Raw genomic sequence first — 18,883 nt, forward strand, 5'->3', positions numbered from 1 at the left:
CACAGAGAGTTGGGCTTTGCCATGGCCCTTGCACCCTTATAGGATTTGATCTGCAAGGAAATGTATGCTGCTCTTGTGCACAGCGATGGATTGAGATTGGGCTCAGGTAAGTATAAGATGGGGGGGGGGGGGTGGAATCATGCACAAAGAAGGTTTTTTTATCTTAATGCAGAGAATGCATTAAGGTAAAATACCTTAAAGTGGAGTTTCCATCCCAAATTGTTATTTTAATTATTGTGCTCATTAGACCTAAAAAAGTAAAAAAAAAAAAATGTTTTTTTTTTTTTTACTCATCTGGAAATGCCTGTTGCTATGCGGTCCCACAAAATCTGCCTTTGAAACCACCTAGGATTCTGACATCATCTCCCTCTAATGCTCCTGGGAAATGCGTGTCATCATTTCCCAGGATGCAGTGCGCTGTCCAATTATCACTCCCCATCCAAGACTTCCAGGAAGTAAGTGGTTGTAGGCTTCACAATGCCCACAAGCAAAATGACAACGGTGTAGACAGTTTTATAAACTATCTTTTTTGAATATCTATGTGGATAGGCGGCGGATTGTAAAATAGTAAGTGACCGGATTTATATTATAAAAACGCAGGATGAATAGACATACATTTAAAAAATGCTAATTGTGGTTGGAACTCCGCTTTAAGGCTTTAGTACCACTTTGAATACAAAGCCCTTCTTTCTGCTTAATTAATATTTGTAGGATGGTGAGTAATTTACCACCCCTTATTAAGTGTTTATGTCCCCCTTTCACAATGGAGGCAGCCATTCCTTTTGCTGGGACGGTTGGTCAACAAATGCACTCTATCAGTTTTCTGGAGAACAATGCCATCATTTCTCTTTTGCCACTATAAGTGGATGACAGGTACACTTGTCGGCAGGTGCAGTTAGCTTGTATGCCACTATGTGGCTCTGCTCCCAATATAGTGTGGTAGGAGGTAATTATGTCATTGGGTGTTAGACCCTTTTAAAGAAAAACTTCCTCTTGTAATGTAATAGGTGCAGTTAGTGCCCATTTATGTGCCAGAATGGAGCATTGGAGCCAAATACCACAGATCTTGTTGAATGTATTCAGCTACTGCCAAGGGCCCTGAACAGGGCTGCAACTCCAGGTTTGGTAGTTCAACACCCATAAGGATCAGCTGTAGTCACCCTGACTCTTTTACAGTCTGCTGCAGGCTGTAAGCAGGATGAAAAAGGCCTTTTAGGCCAGGCTATAAGAGTCCTCTCAATTGAGTACTAGTATACCTGGGAATGAGAGGGTCATCTGGGAGCGTGCCCAACTGGGCAGAGCTAGAGGGGGGGACAGTAGGATAGACTGGTATACAAATAAGGACACCTTGATTGTTCTCGGTAAAGGAGGCTGAATGCTATTAACTTAGTAAACATGGAGACGTGGTCCCAAATCTGTGGGAGAGAAGAGGTGCCTAAATGACAGCTACAAAATGTTTCTTTCTGTATATGGTGGTCCACACTGAAGAAACCTGTCAGTGTGTTAATGTGATGTTAGATGTCACTGAGAAGCTACAGTAAAGCGTGGGAAAAAATATATTTAATGTATGGAGGTTCCTTTATTCTCTAATATTAAGGCCTATAGCCAGGTATGTTGTGAGCGGGCCTATGGGCAGGAGTTTGATACAATATGACGATTGGTGAAGGGTTTCATACACTAGCAGGTGAGTAGTTGTCCTATGTAAGAAGAAGCAGGGCAGGGACTTGCACAGTTTGGCAACAACACACACTTTTACCTGTTTTGGCACCCCATAAATGAGATTGCTTTTGGCCATCAATGCCCATTATCATTCTGGATGGATAGCACCCTTTCGATTGAACCCTCAGACACACAGTGTTAGAGTTGGCCCACTGGGGATGATTTACTAAATTTGGTGCAGCTCTGCATAGAAGTTGATTGGCTACCATGCACAGGTGTACCTAATTTTGCACTCTCCAGTTTTAGTAAATCAACCCCGCTGAGTGAGAGCAGAGATGTGCAATTACTGCAAACTGCATTACTTCGCTTTTTCAGAGCACACACACAAGTCAAATAATGTACAAAAAGAGCACACACAAGCAGATTACACAGAAGCACACTCATTCACAGCACACAGACAGCCAACTCACAAGTACAACACATATAGTCAGAGATTACATGTAGTGTACGCACACACAGCATAAAGGGCATGCACATCCAAAGCACACAAATACTTTACAATATCCGCTTATTCTTGTTATGGTAACATTGCTGAGTAAGACTATGGTAGCCGTATATAATTACTTTTTCAGCTCTTAAAGGCCAACTTTAGCTCCCTTCTCCCCTTCTGCCACCTATTCCTATTGGAGGACCATTGCATATTTTTTGTAAAATGTATCCCTTTTTTCAGATGTCTTTAATCTGGTCGTGTGATGTCACGGGTGCCCTTCTCTGGTGGTGGCACTCTCCGCATCATTCTTCGATGAGTTTAGGGATGCACCCAGGGGAAGAAGGGGTCTTGACACCCTGGGCTCACATAAAGTGGGTATGACTCTGGGAATTTCCTACCTAGTTCTAAACATCGAGGGCCAGATTCTCGTAGGAGCGCGTAACTTTGTGCGGGCGTAACGTATCTGATTTACGTTACGCCTCTGCAACTTAGACGGGCAAGTGCAGTATTCTCAAAGCACTTGCTCCGTAAGTTGCGGCGGCGTAGCGTAAATCGGCCGGCGTAAGCCCGCCTAATTCAAATGTGGGACAGGGGGAGGTGTTTTATGTTAATGTTCTGTGACCTGACGTGATTGAAGTTTTTTGCCGTCTGTGGAAATCTCCCAGTGTGCGTTGCTCCTAATACACCGCAAGGACGTATTGGTTTTGACGTGAACGTAAATTACGTCCAGCCCCATTCACGGACGAGTTACGCAAACGACGTAAAATTTTCAAATTTCCTTGCGGGAACAACGGCGGCCATACTTAACAATGGTACGCCGCACTTACGCCACCATATAGCAGGGGTAACTTTACGCCGGGAAAAGCCTAACGTAAATGGCATTACTGTACTGCGTTGGCCGGGCGTACGTTCGTGAATTCACGTATCTAGCTGATTTACATATTTTGACGCGTAAATCCGCGTACACGCCCCTAGCGGCCAGCGGAAATATGCAGTTACGATCCGACGGCATAAGAGACTTACGCCTGTCGGATCTAAGGGAAATCTATGCGTAACTGATTCTAAGAATCAGGTGCATAGATACGACGGCGCAACTCAGAGATACGACGGCGTATCTGGAGATATGCCGTCGTATCTCTTCTGAGAATCTGGCCCCAAGTAATTAATAATTCCTTAATTATTCTGGCATTGCCTGAAACAAGTTCATACTCCGAAGTCCAAAGGAATGAATTGTCATTTTTATTTTGTGTTCTAGATTCTAGAACATTTATCTGAGAAATCCTTAAATAGAACCAGTCATGTTACAGATTATACAAGAACCTAGATATTCAGTCTTAAATTATAACCGTGCCAACTTACTTTTGTTTGCTTTCTTTATCCACTTGCCGCCCTTAATGTACTGTGGTTGAGCGGCGGCTGTAGGCAAAGTGATGTACCCCTACTTTGCTGCCTATTTGCAGGTTTAGGGTGCGCCCACCTCCCGCTGTGTGCAATCACAAGTACAGTCAGCAAGTCCCAGCCAATGATTCACGGCCTGGGACCTGCTGATCGGCTATGTGCAATCACAGCCCAGAGCTCTGTGTTGGTAAACAACACAGATCTATGTACCGTGTGGAGCTATCTGTCAGAAACAGAAACTGAGAGACCTGTAGTAAAAATCAACACACTGTACACACATTACACATAGTACAAGGCACACAGGGAGAAGGAACAAATAGATTTTTTGTAAAAAGCCATAATACACACATTAACACTTGTTAGCCACATATGAGATGTTAACCCATTCCCAGCCAATGACCATGTACAGGTGAAACTCTAAAAATTTGAATATCGTGCAAAAGTTCATTTATTTAACTAATGCAACTTAAAAGATGAAACTAATATATGACATAGACTCATTACATGCAAAGCAAGATAGTTAAAGCCGTGATTTGTCATAATTGTGATGATTATGGCTTACAGCTCATGAAAACCCCAAATCCACAATCTCAGAAAATTTGAATATTGTTAAAAGGTGCAATATTCTAGGCTCAAAGTGTCCCACTCTAATCCGCTAATTAAGCCATAACACCTGCAAAGGGTTCCTGAGCCTTTAAATGGTGTCTCTGGGTTAGTAGGAATCACAATCATGGGAAAGACTGCTGACCTGGCAGTTGTGCAGAAAACCATCATTGACACCCTCCATAAGGAGGGAAAGCCTCAAAAGGTAATTGCAAAAGAAGTTGGATGTTCCCAAAGTGCTGTATCAAAGCAAATTAATAGAAAGTTATGTGAAAGGGAAAAGTGTGGAAGAAAAAGGTGCACAAGCAGCAGAGAGGACGGCAGCCTGGAGAGGATTGTCAGGAAAAGGCCATTCAAAAGTGTTGGGGACTTTCACAGGGAGTGGACTGAGGCTGGAGTCAGTGCATCAAGAGCCACCACACACAGACGGATCCTGGACATGGGCTTTAAATGTCGTATTCCGCTTGTCAAGCCACTCCTGAACAACAAACAATGTCAGAAGCGTCTTACCTGGGCTAAAGAAAAACAGACCTGATCTGTGGCCCAGTGGCCCAAAGTCCTCTTTTCTGATCAGAGTAAATCTTGCATCTCATTTGGAAACCAAGGACCCAGAGTATGGAGGAAGAATGGAGAGGCACACACTGCAAGATGCCTGAAGTCCAGTGTGACGTTTCCACAGTCTGTGTTGATTTGGGGAGCCATGTCATCTGCTGGTGTTGGTCCACTGTGCTTCATTAAGTCCAGGGTCAACACAGCTGTCTACCAGGAGATTTTGGAGCACTTCATGCTTCCTTCCGCAGACCAGCTCTATGGGGATGCCAAATTAATTTTCCAGCAGGACTTGGCACCTGCCCACACTGCCAAGAGCATCAAAACCTAGATCAATGACCGTGGGATTACTGTGCTTGATTGGCCAGCAAACTTACCTGACTTGAACCTCATAGAGAATCTATGGGGCATTGCCAAGAGAAAGATGAGAGACGTGAGATCGAACAATACAGAAGAGCCGAAGGCCGATATTGAAGCATCCTGGTCTTCCATAACACCTCAGCAGTGCCACAGGCTGATAGCTTCCATGCCACGCCGCATTGAGACAGTAATTGCTGCAAAAGGGGCCCAAACCAAGTACTGAGTACATATGCATGCTTCTAATTTTCAGAGGTCTGATATTGTTCTATGTACGATGCTTGTTTTATTGATTGCATGTAATATTCAAATTTTCTGAGATTGTGGATTTGGGGTTTTCATGAGCTGTAAGCCATAATCATCACAATTATAACAAATCATGGCTTGAACTTTCTTGCTTTGCATGTAATGAGTCTATCTCATATATTAGTTTAGTTTCACCTATATAGTATTTTCATATGATCACTGTATTAATGTCACTAAGGATATCAGTGGCAGCTAGTCAGTTCCCCCCAGCGTCAGTTAGTGTCAGATTGTCCGCTGCACTTTAGCAGTCCCATTTTAAGTCACTGATCACCGCCATTAGTAGTATAATAAAAAAAAATATTCCAGTATATATACCAAAGTTTGTAGGCTGCAATACAGCCTACAAACTTTGGTATATATACTGGAATATTTTTTTTTATGCCGGAGGTGAGACCGAAGTAGTGGGGAGGCCTCCCTTGCACCTCGGGCCCTTGAAGCCTCTGGAGATGGAGCTATAGACTTTGTGGACACCGAGTGGCACGGGTGCCAGGGGTGTGGAACACCGTGCAAGCCTTAGTCAGAGATCCGAGTCGAGGTCAAGTCTACTCTGGCAACGAAGTGCAGAAGGGTTAATCAGAAGAAGAATGGTCGAGATCCACACTGGGGTCAGTTCCAATCTGGCAGCTTAGTACAAAAGGGACAAAGAAGTAGAATGGTCAAGGTACAAATCCAAGGTCAAATGGCAAGCAGCAATTAAAAGTAGTCAAATAGGTTTCCAGGTCACAACAGGTTGAGACAGATCACACACTAGCACAGGAACAAGGGGGGACTGAAGATAATCCAGAAATTTGGCAGTGTCTGGGCTGTTTGAGGTCACTTTCTGTGCACCTCCTGGGCATTTTCCTGCCTTTTTCCATCAGGTCTGTGCAGGTGCGGGTTGGCGCACTGAGGCGTCTTTGGCATATGCTCAGTTGGCACGGATTTCCTCTTGCAGCAACGCGTCATTGGTGAATGCGTAGTAAGCCCTGGACTCTTACATAGACGCTATAACTTTCATGCAAAAAATAAATAAACACTTACTGAAACTTTTTTTAGAACATGTAGCAAAATACATTTTGGCCAAAATTTTAGAAGAAATATGATTTTTTACTTTTTTTATTGGATATGTTTTATGGCAGAAAGTAAAAAATATTGGGGTCTTTTAATTATATATATAACAAAGAAAACCCCAGTGGTGAACAAATACCACCAAAAGAAAGCTCTATCTGTGTGAAAAAAATTATATACATTTTTTGGGGTGCATGACTGTGCAATTACCAATAGTAGTGCAGTGCTGAATAGCAAAAAATGGCCTGATCATGAGCGGGGCAAAATCTTCCAGGGCTCAAGTGTTTTTTTTGCCTATGCCTGACTCTTCAGCTGCAGTGTGAGGGTTAGAGGTCAGCTTAAGCTGGCAGTCGCTGCCCTGTCAACTATCTTACCTCGCACATAAAATTTATAAAATACCTGTAAGGCCTCGTACACACGATAGGTTAACCAGAGGACAACGGTCTGATGGACCGTTTTCATCGGTCAAAACCGATCGTGTTTGGGCCCCATAGATTATTTAACCATCGGTTAAAAAAAAGCCAACTTGCTTTAAATTTAACCCATGGATTCCTAACCGATGGGTCAAAACCGATCATTAGTAGGCACAACCATCGGTTAAAAATCCATGCATGCTCAGAATCAAGTCGACGCATGCTTGGAAGCATTGAACCTCGCTTTTTTCAGCACGTCGTTGTGTTTTACGTCACCGCCTTCTGACACGATCGATTATTTAACTGATGGTGTGTGGGTGCGACAGACCATCAGTCAGCTTCATCGGTTAACCGATGACAACGGTCCTTCAGACCGTTCTCATCGGATGGACTGATCGTGTGTACGAGGCTTAGGTGTTCAATATCTATCATCTGTCATGAATAGTGAAAAGCTTTTGTATCTGGTACAGCAACAATAAACAGTACCAAAAGAGAACACTCCGTGAGAGTTTCCTATCCATACAAAATAAATCAGCATCCAAAACTGTTATATTTTAATAGCTTTCCATAAGGTGGGGAAGAGTTATAACCTCTTTATCCACATGTAGGACATTGCCCTTACCTCCTGCCGTGCCACTGGGACAGAAAGCTAAAGCAAATTTGATCAACTGAAGAAATTAAGATGACAAAAATCATTTTTATGTAGAGTGGAGAATGTTTACTACCGATGCCTAGTTTTTAGTTATAAGGCAAGAAGAAAATTATACTTTGAAAATTTGATGCACAAAATGTTAAAGCTGTGTTAATTTGTTGGAATCTTGGAAGAGGTGCGCAGAAATTGAGAATAATTCCAAATTGACAGGTGTACAGTAAAGCGCACATATGTTCAGCAGGAAAATTTGGTTAGCCAAAAAACATCTCGAGGGTTCTTGTTTTGTCCTTTGTGAGAGTGTGAATAGGTCCTTTGTTGCGGGGATAAAACCTCAAATGTTACATTTGATATAAAAATCTAGTTCTTTAAGTACCCCTCTGAACATTTATGCAATTTGAAAACCACTGATACTTAAACAAAAATTATATTCACCCCTAGGGCAAAGCCGTTTCCTATTTTCACTCTTCATTTCCGACCTTGCCCCTTTTATATTTTATATTTTGGAAATATATTTTCTTTTATGTTTTTACTCGTGTAATTTTCGAAGCTTGGTACCATTGGTGTTGTACACCTGCATTCCTGAGACGTGGAACAACTCCATAAGTAAATGGTGCATGCTGTCCTGGTTTTATATTTCTTTTCACAGGGCACAATATAGCGGAATCCATAATTTCCATTTTCTCCAGTTGCTTTTCATATGAAAATTAAATTAGTATCGTAAATTAATAATGCACCTATAACTTTGAGTTGGCAAGCAGAAAGACATCATTTAGAGGCCACAGAAAACAATTTGAGGTTTATAGACTAAATTAAATGTAATTATGGTTTATTGCAAAATTAGACAGCAATCTCTGCATTACCGTTAATAGTTAAAAAATGATCCAAAATCTGAAATGTAGTTAAATGAGTTTCATTGAGGGTTTTTTTTTTTTTTTTTCGTTTTATGGGCAAGCTAGGACAGAACTAGCACATAGTAATGTTCATGTTTTTAAGTTTTCAAGGATATATAGAATATCTTGACTAAGCTCCATAGAGTTTTTTTTAGGTCTATGAACACTACCTTGAACTAAAACTTGTTTTATAAGAGTGCCTGCCACTCAAATCTGTTAGCCTAATTCGATCAAAGTTGATCTGTTAAATCAGCATATGATAAAGGAGAATGTCATATATTTTGTGAAGAATCTGGAACTTGCTGATCACATCACTGGGTTTGACTGTTGAGTTAGAGTCACACTGTCATTAGCTTTGCCTGAATTGTGATCCTTGGCAGAGGCAAATAAAATACAATGTGGCATTGTGCACATAGCTGGGTGATCTTAGAGAACTGGATTCTTCACTAAGGGCTCTTTTACACATGTAGGACCGTTCATGTGGAATCCTTTGAAGAAGGGGTCTCCAAACTTTGTAAGCAAAAGGCCAGTATACTGTCCTCTAGACCAGTGTTTCTCAACTCCAGTCCTCGGGGCGCACCAACAGGTCATGTTTTCAGGCTTTCCATTATTGTGCACAGGTGATTTTATCAGTTTCACTGCCTTAGTAATTACCACAGCAGTTTGATCTGAGGGAAATCCTGAAAACATGACCTGTTGGTGCGCCTCGAGGACTGGAGTTGAGAAACACTGCTCTAGACTTTAGGAGGGCCGGATTAAGACCAGTGGTAGTAGAAAATGCCTCAGACTTGCTGCTCAGTGGGGGTAAAACAATTGCATAACACCTGTGGGCAGATTGATTAATATTAGTGGAAAGAATAATCTCCATTGTTGGTGTCAGTGAGAGGAATAGTTTCCCATCGTTGGTATCAGTGGGAGGAATAATGCCCCATCATTGGTATTAGTGGGAGGATTAGTGCCCCATCATTGGTATTAGTTGGAAAATTAGTCCCCCTACAGATAGAAAAATCATATCTGAAGGTAAAGGAAAGGTATACTGGCCACAAAAGTATAGATGCTGCATATGTGGAATCGCATCTTGGCATGAAATTACAGATTCTACAGGTATAACAGAGCAAGACATTTCAGATTTAACAGATGCAATGTGTGACAGATGTCGGATACCCCGGCTGGGCACCTCCGCCAGACCTGTGTCTCCTGTCCTCCAAACACTCCGCAGCCGGCAGACTCACCATTACCAGCCCTTAACCCCCCCAATCACGAGTCAAACCACACAGTTGTGGAGGGTTAAACATGCAGAGCATAAAACTTTGTATTAGGTACAAAACATACACTTTTAAACACAGTTAAGGGCACCCCCCTTAGCCTTGTCATAGAGGGGTTAGGGGACAAGGAAGAACCAATGGGAACTTAACACTTGTACTTTAAAACAGAACTACAGTTGAAACACACAAAGGGATTATGATAACCAGACAGCCCCTCCTTACACAGCCCCCGCTGGGATGTGTCTACACACCTTTTGTCTACGTGCCATGACCTAACATAATTAAACACAATAACAAGTGGGGGATGGGAGAGAAGGGATGCAATGTATATGAAGACATTACATTATCCCAACGCCATTTTGTCCCCAAGTCTCTCGTTCTCTGCTGGGCCATAGTCTTTGGGTAGGAGGCCAGCCCACAGCCCCCTCCAAAACACACAGTGATAGTAGGTTCTTTCACACAATGTTTTAACGAAGCACGTCTGCACAAAAAGGTAACAATTTCTATAGTTGGAAGCATATCTAAACATGCAATTGTTACATTATGAATGGGTCACACTTTCATGTCTACCTGTAGTTTTCTCTAACCATGCTTGCTTAGTCACTTGGTCACTGACAGTCAAAGTTGACATAGTGTGACATAGAAATGGTAAACCATCAGTTTTGTCCAGAGCCACCTGTCACTGCTCTCCACTCTGAGCAGAGCAAGAGCTGAGAGAATAGCTGTCATGTCATCACTTCATTCTCAGTCTTAGAGGGAGAGGGAGATAGATGCATCTTGACACTAATGCTGCAGCATGGAGGTATGTAGGTTTTTTTTTTTACATCTCCAATACTCTTTAATTCATGTCTGTGTGGCTGAAAAATGCCATTCTAAAAAAACTCTATTTAGTGCAAATGAGTGACCCCAGAAGGGAGGACAGGTCACAGCCAATTGGGAGCTATCAGTCACTTGCTGAGTTGTTGTAACTGCTGCATTGATGGGAATGATGTGGTTGGGTCAGGCCCTGATGTTTGAATGCTTGGTGCAGACAGGCAGGCATAACATGACAGGTGGAAATGCCATACCCAACTAGGTGTTTTTATTGCACTTTTGGTCTGTATACTCGGGGCACACCTAGGGTTGCCACCTCATCCCTTTAATCCTGAACACATATTAATTACATAGGTCCTGAGGCTAATTTAATACAGATAAGGCACTTAGACCCGGTTCACACTGGGGCGACACGTCAGTCGGCTTAGCCGCTTGACGAGTCGCGTCCCATTGAATGCAATGGAACCGTTCTAATAGGAGCGACGCAAGTCGCTCCGACTTAGAAAAAGGTTCCTGTACGACTTCGGGGGTGACTCGGGGCGACCTGCATTGACTTCTATACAGAAGTCGTTTTGCAAATCGCCTCTGAAGTCGTCCTCAGGACGACTTGCAGAGTCGCCCCCGAAGTCATGCCGCTGCAGTGTGAACCGACTCTAAGTGAGTTTAATTACCACCTTAACCAACCTGTGTAATTAACCAGTTCCCGACCCCCGCATGTACATATACGTCCACAATATGGCACGTACAGGCACATGGGCGTACACGTACGTCCTCGCCTATTAGCGGGTGGGGGGTCCGATCGGGACCCCCCCCGCTACATGCGGAGGTCGGGTCCGCTCGGGGAGCGATCCGGGACCACGGCGCGGCTATTTGTTTATAGCCGCTCCGTCGCGATCGCTCCCCGGAGCTGAAGAACGGGGAGAGCCGTGTGTAAACACGGCTTCCCCGTCCTTCACTATGGCGGCGCATCGATCGCGTCATTCCCTTTATAGGGAAGACACGATCGATGACGTCATTCCTACAGCCACACCCCCAAACAGTTGTAAACACATACTAGGTGAACCCTAACTCCTACAGCGCCACCTGTGGTTAACTCCCAAACTGCAACTGTCATTTTCACAATAAAGAATGCAATTTAAATGCATTTTTTGCTGTGAAAATTACAATGGTCCCAAAAATGTGTCAAAATTGTCCGAAGTGTCCGCCATAATGTCGCAGTCACGAAAAAAATTGCTGATCGCCGCCATTAGTAGTAAAAAAAAAAAAAATAATAAAAATGCAATAAAACTATCCCCTATTTTGTAAACACTATAAATTTTGCGCAAACCAATCGATAAACGCTTATTGCGATTTTTTTTACTAAAAATAGGTAGAAGAATACGTATCGGCCTAAACTGAGGAAAAAAAATGTTTTTATATATGTTTTTGGGGGATATTTATTACAGCAAAAAGTAAAAAATATTGCTTTTTTTTCAAAATTGTCGCTCTATTTTTGTTTATAGCGCAAAAACTAAAAACCGCAGATGTGATCAAATACCACCAAAAGAAAGCTCTATTTGTGGGGAAAAAAGGACGCCAATTTTGTTTGGGAGCCACGTCGCACGACCGCGCAATTGTCTGTTAAAGCGTCGCAGTCCCGAACTGTAAAAACACCTTGGGTCTTTAGGCTGCATATTGGTCCGGGGCTTAAGTGGTTAATATGTGTTTGGAGATAAGGTGGCAACCCTTGCCATACCAGAGGATCATCTAGTGCTCAGATGGGCCAGTAAGACTCTGCCTTCATTATTCTCTTGTGGCAAATTCCATTTAAATCATCAGCCTATGTACAAACTGAATTGAAACGTGCCTAGAACCGTACACTTTCCACTCTTGGGGAAATGCTGGTTTATTGTTCTTATAGCAAAACCACTTCTGCTTAACACAGTGCAACTGATTAGGCTCATATGTATCACATTACTAATTTATCTTTGCTTCTTTCAGCTTTGTCAGTTTAGCATTTCCTCAATGGTTCGAAACGGAATCCAGATTTTGCAGGTTGAAGACAAGACAATGATCATTAACAATACTTCATTTAAGATTTACTACAGCCCACAGATGTGCGTTTCTCAGCAGCATTCTGATGAAGAGGTATGAACCACATTTCCTGCTGTGGACTGCAACTGTTTCTTAGTTACTTATAGACTTCTAATGTTTTTTTTTTTATTCCCTAGCTGTGTACACTGTACTAAGATACCCCTATACATTACATGATCTTGAGCCTGTAATTGTATTGCATGCCAATCAGTCAGACTAGAATACTCACTGCTGCTGAGTCTGTAGTTTCACTCCTATTGGTTCTTCCTAAGTTATTCTACATTAAGCAGGGTATGTCCTGCCTTGGCTTTATCAAGAGGATTATCAAAGGAATTTTAATTCATAGCTACCAAATAAAATGGCTGCTAGTTCAGTAATAAATGGCATTAGTTTTATGTGATCATTTAAGGCAGCCGATATGAGGGTGACGTTAAAGACTAAAAAAAAAAAAATAGGTAAGGTAGTAGGTAAAAGAAAATGCTTTTTTTTTTTTTGCTTTTTTTTTTGCTCTGCAGCCTGTACAGACATTCTGTACAGCTGTCTTCCCGTACCTTGTATGGGAAGACATTTGCAGAATGGCAGAAAGAATCAATAAACTCCGTTGGCTGTGGAGACTGACGGTAGATGTAGTTCATTTATTCACAGATCTCTGTGACTAAGCGAGGCTCCGCTGTTTTAAAATTCTGACAGCAGGTGCCTGAAAACGATCCCCCGTCTGCTGTCACAGCAGGAGCTGGAACATATTACATGTTTCACCCTAAATAACATGTTCCAAAGGTGAACTTATCCTTCAAATCATATATAAACCCCAAAACAATATATTTTAGCTTACCAGTCATTAGATTTGGTGGATGCATTGACTTTATTTTTTCAGATTTTTATCCCTTTATTTTCACCTTTATAATTCTGCAATTAATACAATTACTGTCCCTGGGTGGCTATATGTACTCCTCCACTATATCTATGAAGAGAGGGGTGGATATTCAAATATATATCTGTCTTTGTGCACCTCCATTAACCTTTGTTATAAGGTCTTTAATCCTCTTTGTTCCCAGTCTGTAGCTTAAGCATGGTGTGCACAGTGGCGTCTCCAGCTTTCATATTTAGGGGGGGCACATGGGGGGACAGGGACAAAAGTAGGGGGGCCAACTATAAAATGCAATTATATATATATATATATATATATATATATATATATATATATATATATCCTGGGGCCCTTTACTACGATCCCACTATGGGCCCTTTCACATGTTCTGCAGTGAGCTCCCTTCCTACTATACTGGGGCCCCCCAGGGTGGCAGAAAACAAGAGATATATGTCACCAGCACACCAAGAAAATATAAGGGTCCAAAGCAGTGGGAGAACTATCAGGGTTGCAAAGGTTGTCTTGCCACCGGGGCCTGGTGTTCTGCCACAGTGGGGATCCCCAGCTGTCCTGTCCCTGCTATTTACAGCGCTGGTCTGGCATCTGTCTTCTTGGCAGCGATGGCAGTCTATTAGGACCTAGTGCTGGTGACATTATGGGTGCATGCAGGGGAAGGCTGGCACTATTGGTTATAGAGAGCCGAGCCCCCAGCTGGTCACCTAGCAGCAGTAATGCTGTATAACCTTCTCTGTTGACATGCTGATCGGCATGTGATCCAGGTGATGCTCCCAGTCAGATCTAATAAACACAGTATTTATTAGCATCAAGAGTACAACCACATGAATATAATCAACCGTATGATCTGCAGCCATGTGGGCTCTATGCCTGTAAAGTGTGGGCTTTGAATCATCATAATCTAGTCATAAAATCACTGATATTTATGACTAGGATTTGACTAAGCGCATCACCTGGATTGCATCCCGATCAGCATGTCAGAGAAGGGTCCACTGCTGCTAAGCAACCTGCAGGGAGCTCAACTGTCTACAACCAATAGAGATGGGCTCGGGTGTGTTTGAAATCCCACATGCCCGATCACGCCAGGAAGCCGACACTCCACAGTGCTAATCAATGTATGGGCTGCCTAAGAGCTAAGACCAGCCATAGACAGTTTAAATCTCAGCTGGTTCAGCAGAAACTGGCTGAGATTTGAACCATTAATGAGCAGATTCTCTTATAATTATCACTAGTGGTTGCTGTATAGTCACCGGTGATAATCACTGTTTGTCGGGAGAATATAATTGCTGGGCAGGAGGGATATTCCCCTGTCAGCACTGTCTGTGTTGATGGGGGAATCATGCAAGTTTCTTTCCTGCAATCTGTGGATGCAGGAAAGAAATTTGCACCATATATTATCTGCCTAACTGAAAGTGAAAGTAAATTGTGAATGTTTTGAAAGAACAGGAGAGGGGGAGGGAGACAGATGGGGGGGAGAGAAGGGATGGAGATAATGTAGTTCAGTGATTACAGTGTACTGCAGTCTGCAGTGCACACACTTAAACACTGCCCAGGCTAGAATATCTGGTTGTGTGAGTGCTCGCATTATGCAGTGTCGGCGAGCACAGGGAGGGGGAGGAATCCCCCGCAGAGCTGACTGGGGACGCTCTCCCTCTCGGGGAGCAAAATACAAAAATTGCAAAAAAAAAAAAAAAATTTTTTTTTGGGGGGGCACATGGTGGGGCACAGCATGATGTTGGGGGGGTCAGGGCCCCCTCAGGTCCCCCCCTAGGGACGCCTCTGGGTGTGCATATCATCTAATTCCATGCCAAAGCTGCAGCACTACCCAATTTTATGGTTTAGAGTCCTTCGGTATGTTAGAACTTTCCATTATCCTTGCGGTCTTTTCCCCAGCTGATTGGAGTACAATATATGTTGTAAAGTAAGCGCTTGTGAAAAGTAATTTTTTTTTTGCCGTGATGATACACAGTATTCACTATGTCCACAATCTGTATTGCACATTATAGACTAAATTTCAGGTCACTGTAGGGTACTAGAACAGCTGCATATAGGTCATTCTGGAACCTGGACAGTATCATGTTTTACCATTCATGTTAGCTATTATCTGTCCGCTGTATGTTATAACCGCAGAGGTTTTTTGGGGAAATATCTACTTTTCACCTGTTGCTTAGTCAAATACAACACAACGAGACCTCTCGGTGAACTACGTTTAAAGCCCAAGGAAAAATGATATCTTTGCGTTCTGTGTCGGAAATCTGGCTGTACTTCAACAATCCAATGTTTGGCTTCAAATGTCCAACTCATAATAATAAGTCAAATCTCTGTGGAATAAATCATCTGTTTCTTTTAATCAAGCTTATCTTTTTTTGTCCTTTTCTCCCCCTGCTTTTCTTCTGAAGTATGTGCCTGTACCAGACAGCACTGTGTTCAGCATCAGCCCAGCTGGGGAACATATTGTCGCCAAATCCAACACAGTTCCTTTATGGGATCTCATCTCGGACACCAGTAATTGCATAGCAGAGACGCTTCCTCTCCAGAAGTACATTCTGCTCAGCTTGTGCCATAACGCCGCGGCTGACAGCGCCGAGTGCTGGAGTCTACCAACCATCATTCGCCAGGAGTTCCCCCGGCAGAGTGTGACTGTGCCTCTAGGAGACTGCGGTGGAAATGACTTGTGCACAAAGTATGGCAATATCCATTTCTATTGATCTAAAATCTGAAATAGCAAAACAATAAGGTTTCTGAAAAACTTGTTATAAATGCAGTTATTTATGACTACTAGCTGGCCCGTCCCTATTTGTAAATGCATGGTGCCTCCTTCTTACAAGTTTAAACAAGACATAACAAATTATACCTGCAAATGTATCTAGGCATTTTGTTTGTGCTTTAAACCATGTTTATTAAAGGTGCACTTCAGGAAATTCCAGAAACAGACATGGGAATAGTTTTTCTTCGCAATGATTTGTATTTCTGTCCATCCAGTCCTGAGATTTACATAGCTCAGACAAGTAGCACAGCCAGGTGGATAACCCCACTTACATGTTAACTCCAGATTTTGGACCATGTTATACCCCCTGTGACATCATGCAGGGATAATATTTCTCACAGCAGCTGTCCCTTTTGAAATTTGAGCCCTGCAAAGCCACATCAGACAGACTTGTAGTTCTCAATGGAACACAATTTCTTTTCATCAAACCCTCTAACTGAAAGTCCATACCATGTTGGAAACATAGAGCTGGAGGGAGAGTCTGCAGGTCCCTGGCATTGCACTTGTGATACACATTGCACCTGTGATGTATTCTTTTGCTGAAAATAAGTGTGCATTTCTTATTTTTTGTAAAAGGCAGATTCAACTTTTAAAGTGTATCTTGAAGTTAAAGGGTATATTAAAACCAAATAGCATAGGGAATGGGTTGAACCCTCTGTCAGGTCTTTTTTGCGATCCTTGTCCCATTGGGCAGATTTCCCTTAACTTTCTCTTTTACACACAACAGGAAATTAGAGGATATCTCTTCAGAGTGAGGCATTTTTACCAGAGTTGCCATTAAAATTCTTTCCTTCTATCTTGCTTTGGTGAAAGCTCATTTTTTTTGGATTGTCCCTCATTTTTAGCCCCAGTAATAATTGTTAGCGTAACAAATAGCAGGGACACAAAAAAGCAATTAAGACCTGACAGGGGTTCTTGCCTTCCTTTCTCTGTCCAAAACAAAAACAAAAAATTGTGTCTTTAGATACACTTCACAGAAATACAAAGGCATGTTCTCCCCTCCAGCCTCTCTGTTCCTGCTTGCACCTATTATCAATCAGTGTGTTCCTTGTTAGAACATTTGCATTAAATTGGTTGTAAAGTCAGAATGCATTAAGATAAACAACCTTATGTGTGCAGCAGCACTCCCCCCCCCCTCAGCCCCTCAAATACTTACCTGAGCACATCTCGATCCAGCGATGTTGCAGGAGAGTATCGGCTGCCTGGAACTCTCCTTTATTGGCTGAGAGAGCAGCGCTGCGCCATTCACTTTTGCTGTTGTCAATCAAAGTCAATGAGCCAATGAGGAGAAAGAGGGAGTGGGACCGAACCACGGCTCTGTGTCTGAATGTAAACACTGAGCAGCGGCTCAGCTCAGGTGCCCCCACAGCAATCTCAACAGAAGAGAGCAGGTGAGGGACCCAAGAAGAGGAGGATCCTGGCTGCTCTGTGCAAAACCACTGTACAGAGCAGCTAAGTATAACATGTTTGTTAATTTTAAATAATAAACAAACTGAGACTTTAGTATCACTTTAAGCTCATATGATTGGCTCCCTGTCCTGCCCCTATCACTCTCAGCCTGAGTGCTGCTGAATATAGGATTGCTAGAGACTGCTAACAAGTCAAATGTAGATACTGGCATTAAAAATACATAAATACCTAGCTGCAGTAATTTGAGTATTTAATAGTTCAGTTTTAAAACCCAGCTGTAAGATCTCTAGTAGTAGACAGTCAGACAAAGCTAGTATCCTTAGAAGAAGATCATCAGCAAAGCCCTTGTACTGCTCCAGGTGTAGGTTTTTCTAACTATTTGGTATGACTACATCTTTACAGTAGTCACCAGAACCAGCGATGTCATTTCCTTATGTTACGTGCACCATTTTCATGCAGTCCCATGCTGCTCCCCTTAGAAACTAAATTAATTTTATTAGGGTGTAATCACTCTCTTTGGAAGGAGAGCGGAAGAAGACAGGACCCCCCCCCCCCCACCCCTGACCTTCTGATTCTCAGTATGTTTCTCCTCTGCAAGGGACACCTTGTACATTTTGGCCCCTGTGTGCCTGTTTGAATAAATATGTTCCGGTGTAATTACTAAAGGTTCGTACACACGATCCAATTTTATGGCCATAATTGTCTGACGGACGTGTTGTGTCGGATAATCCGACTGTGTGTATGCTCCATCAGACAATTGTTGGCTGAATTAACGACAACAAAAGTTGGCTGTTCATGCTCACCAATTGTTGGGCAATAAATCTGTTGCATCAGTTTATCGGATCCTGTGTACGCAAGTCCGCCAACTAAATTTTAAAGTACAAACACACATGCTCAGAACCAATGCTAAACAACAATGGCAGAAGTTGCCCAAAGGGTGGCGGTAAAGAGCTGAAAAACCACGTGATTTGGTGAATGTTGGCTGAAAACGTTGGGCCTTGTGTATGCAGAACAAGTTCACAGCCAATGCCCTTTGGGCCAAAATCCCCCAAAAAAGTTGGTTTGAAGTCTGATCGTGTGTAGGAGGCTTTAGTGGCTTAAAGAGTTCTATGTTTGTAACAAATTGAGAAGATAGGACAGAGAAATATTTCAAAATGGCTACTAGCATGTTTTCTATAGTAATATGATTCTTGAGATAGCCTGAAGTACAAAACTTATAACCCCTATTATTAAAAAAAACAGTATTTGTACCTATACTGTTGGGAACAATAAATATTTCTGTTGCAATACATTTTTATTGAATTAAAC

General features: G+C 42.5%; 1 protein-coding gene across 1 annotated transcript in view; it reads left to right on the top strand.

Moving 5' to 3' along the window:
• VPS13B (vacuolar protein sorting 13 homolog B) overlaps positions 1-18,883 on the top strand; it is a 1,252,356-nt gene that overhangs the window by 1,167,204 nt on the left and 66,269 nt on the right. Inside the window, 2 exon segments of the mRNA XM_040354774.1 lie at positions 12,423-12,569; positions 15,798-16,081. Coding sequence (XP_040210708.1) covers positions 12,423-12,569; positions 15,798-16,081 — 431 coding nt within the window.

The sequence above is a fragment of the Rana temporaria genome, chromosome 5 (genome assembly GCF_905171775.1).
Source record: "Rana temporaria chromosome 5, aRanTem1.1, whole genome shotgun sequence".
Classification (NCBI taxonomy): Eukaryota; Metazoa; Chordata; class Amphibia; order Anura; family Ranidae; genus Rana; species Rana temporaria.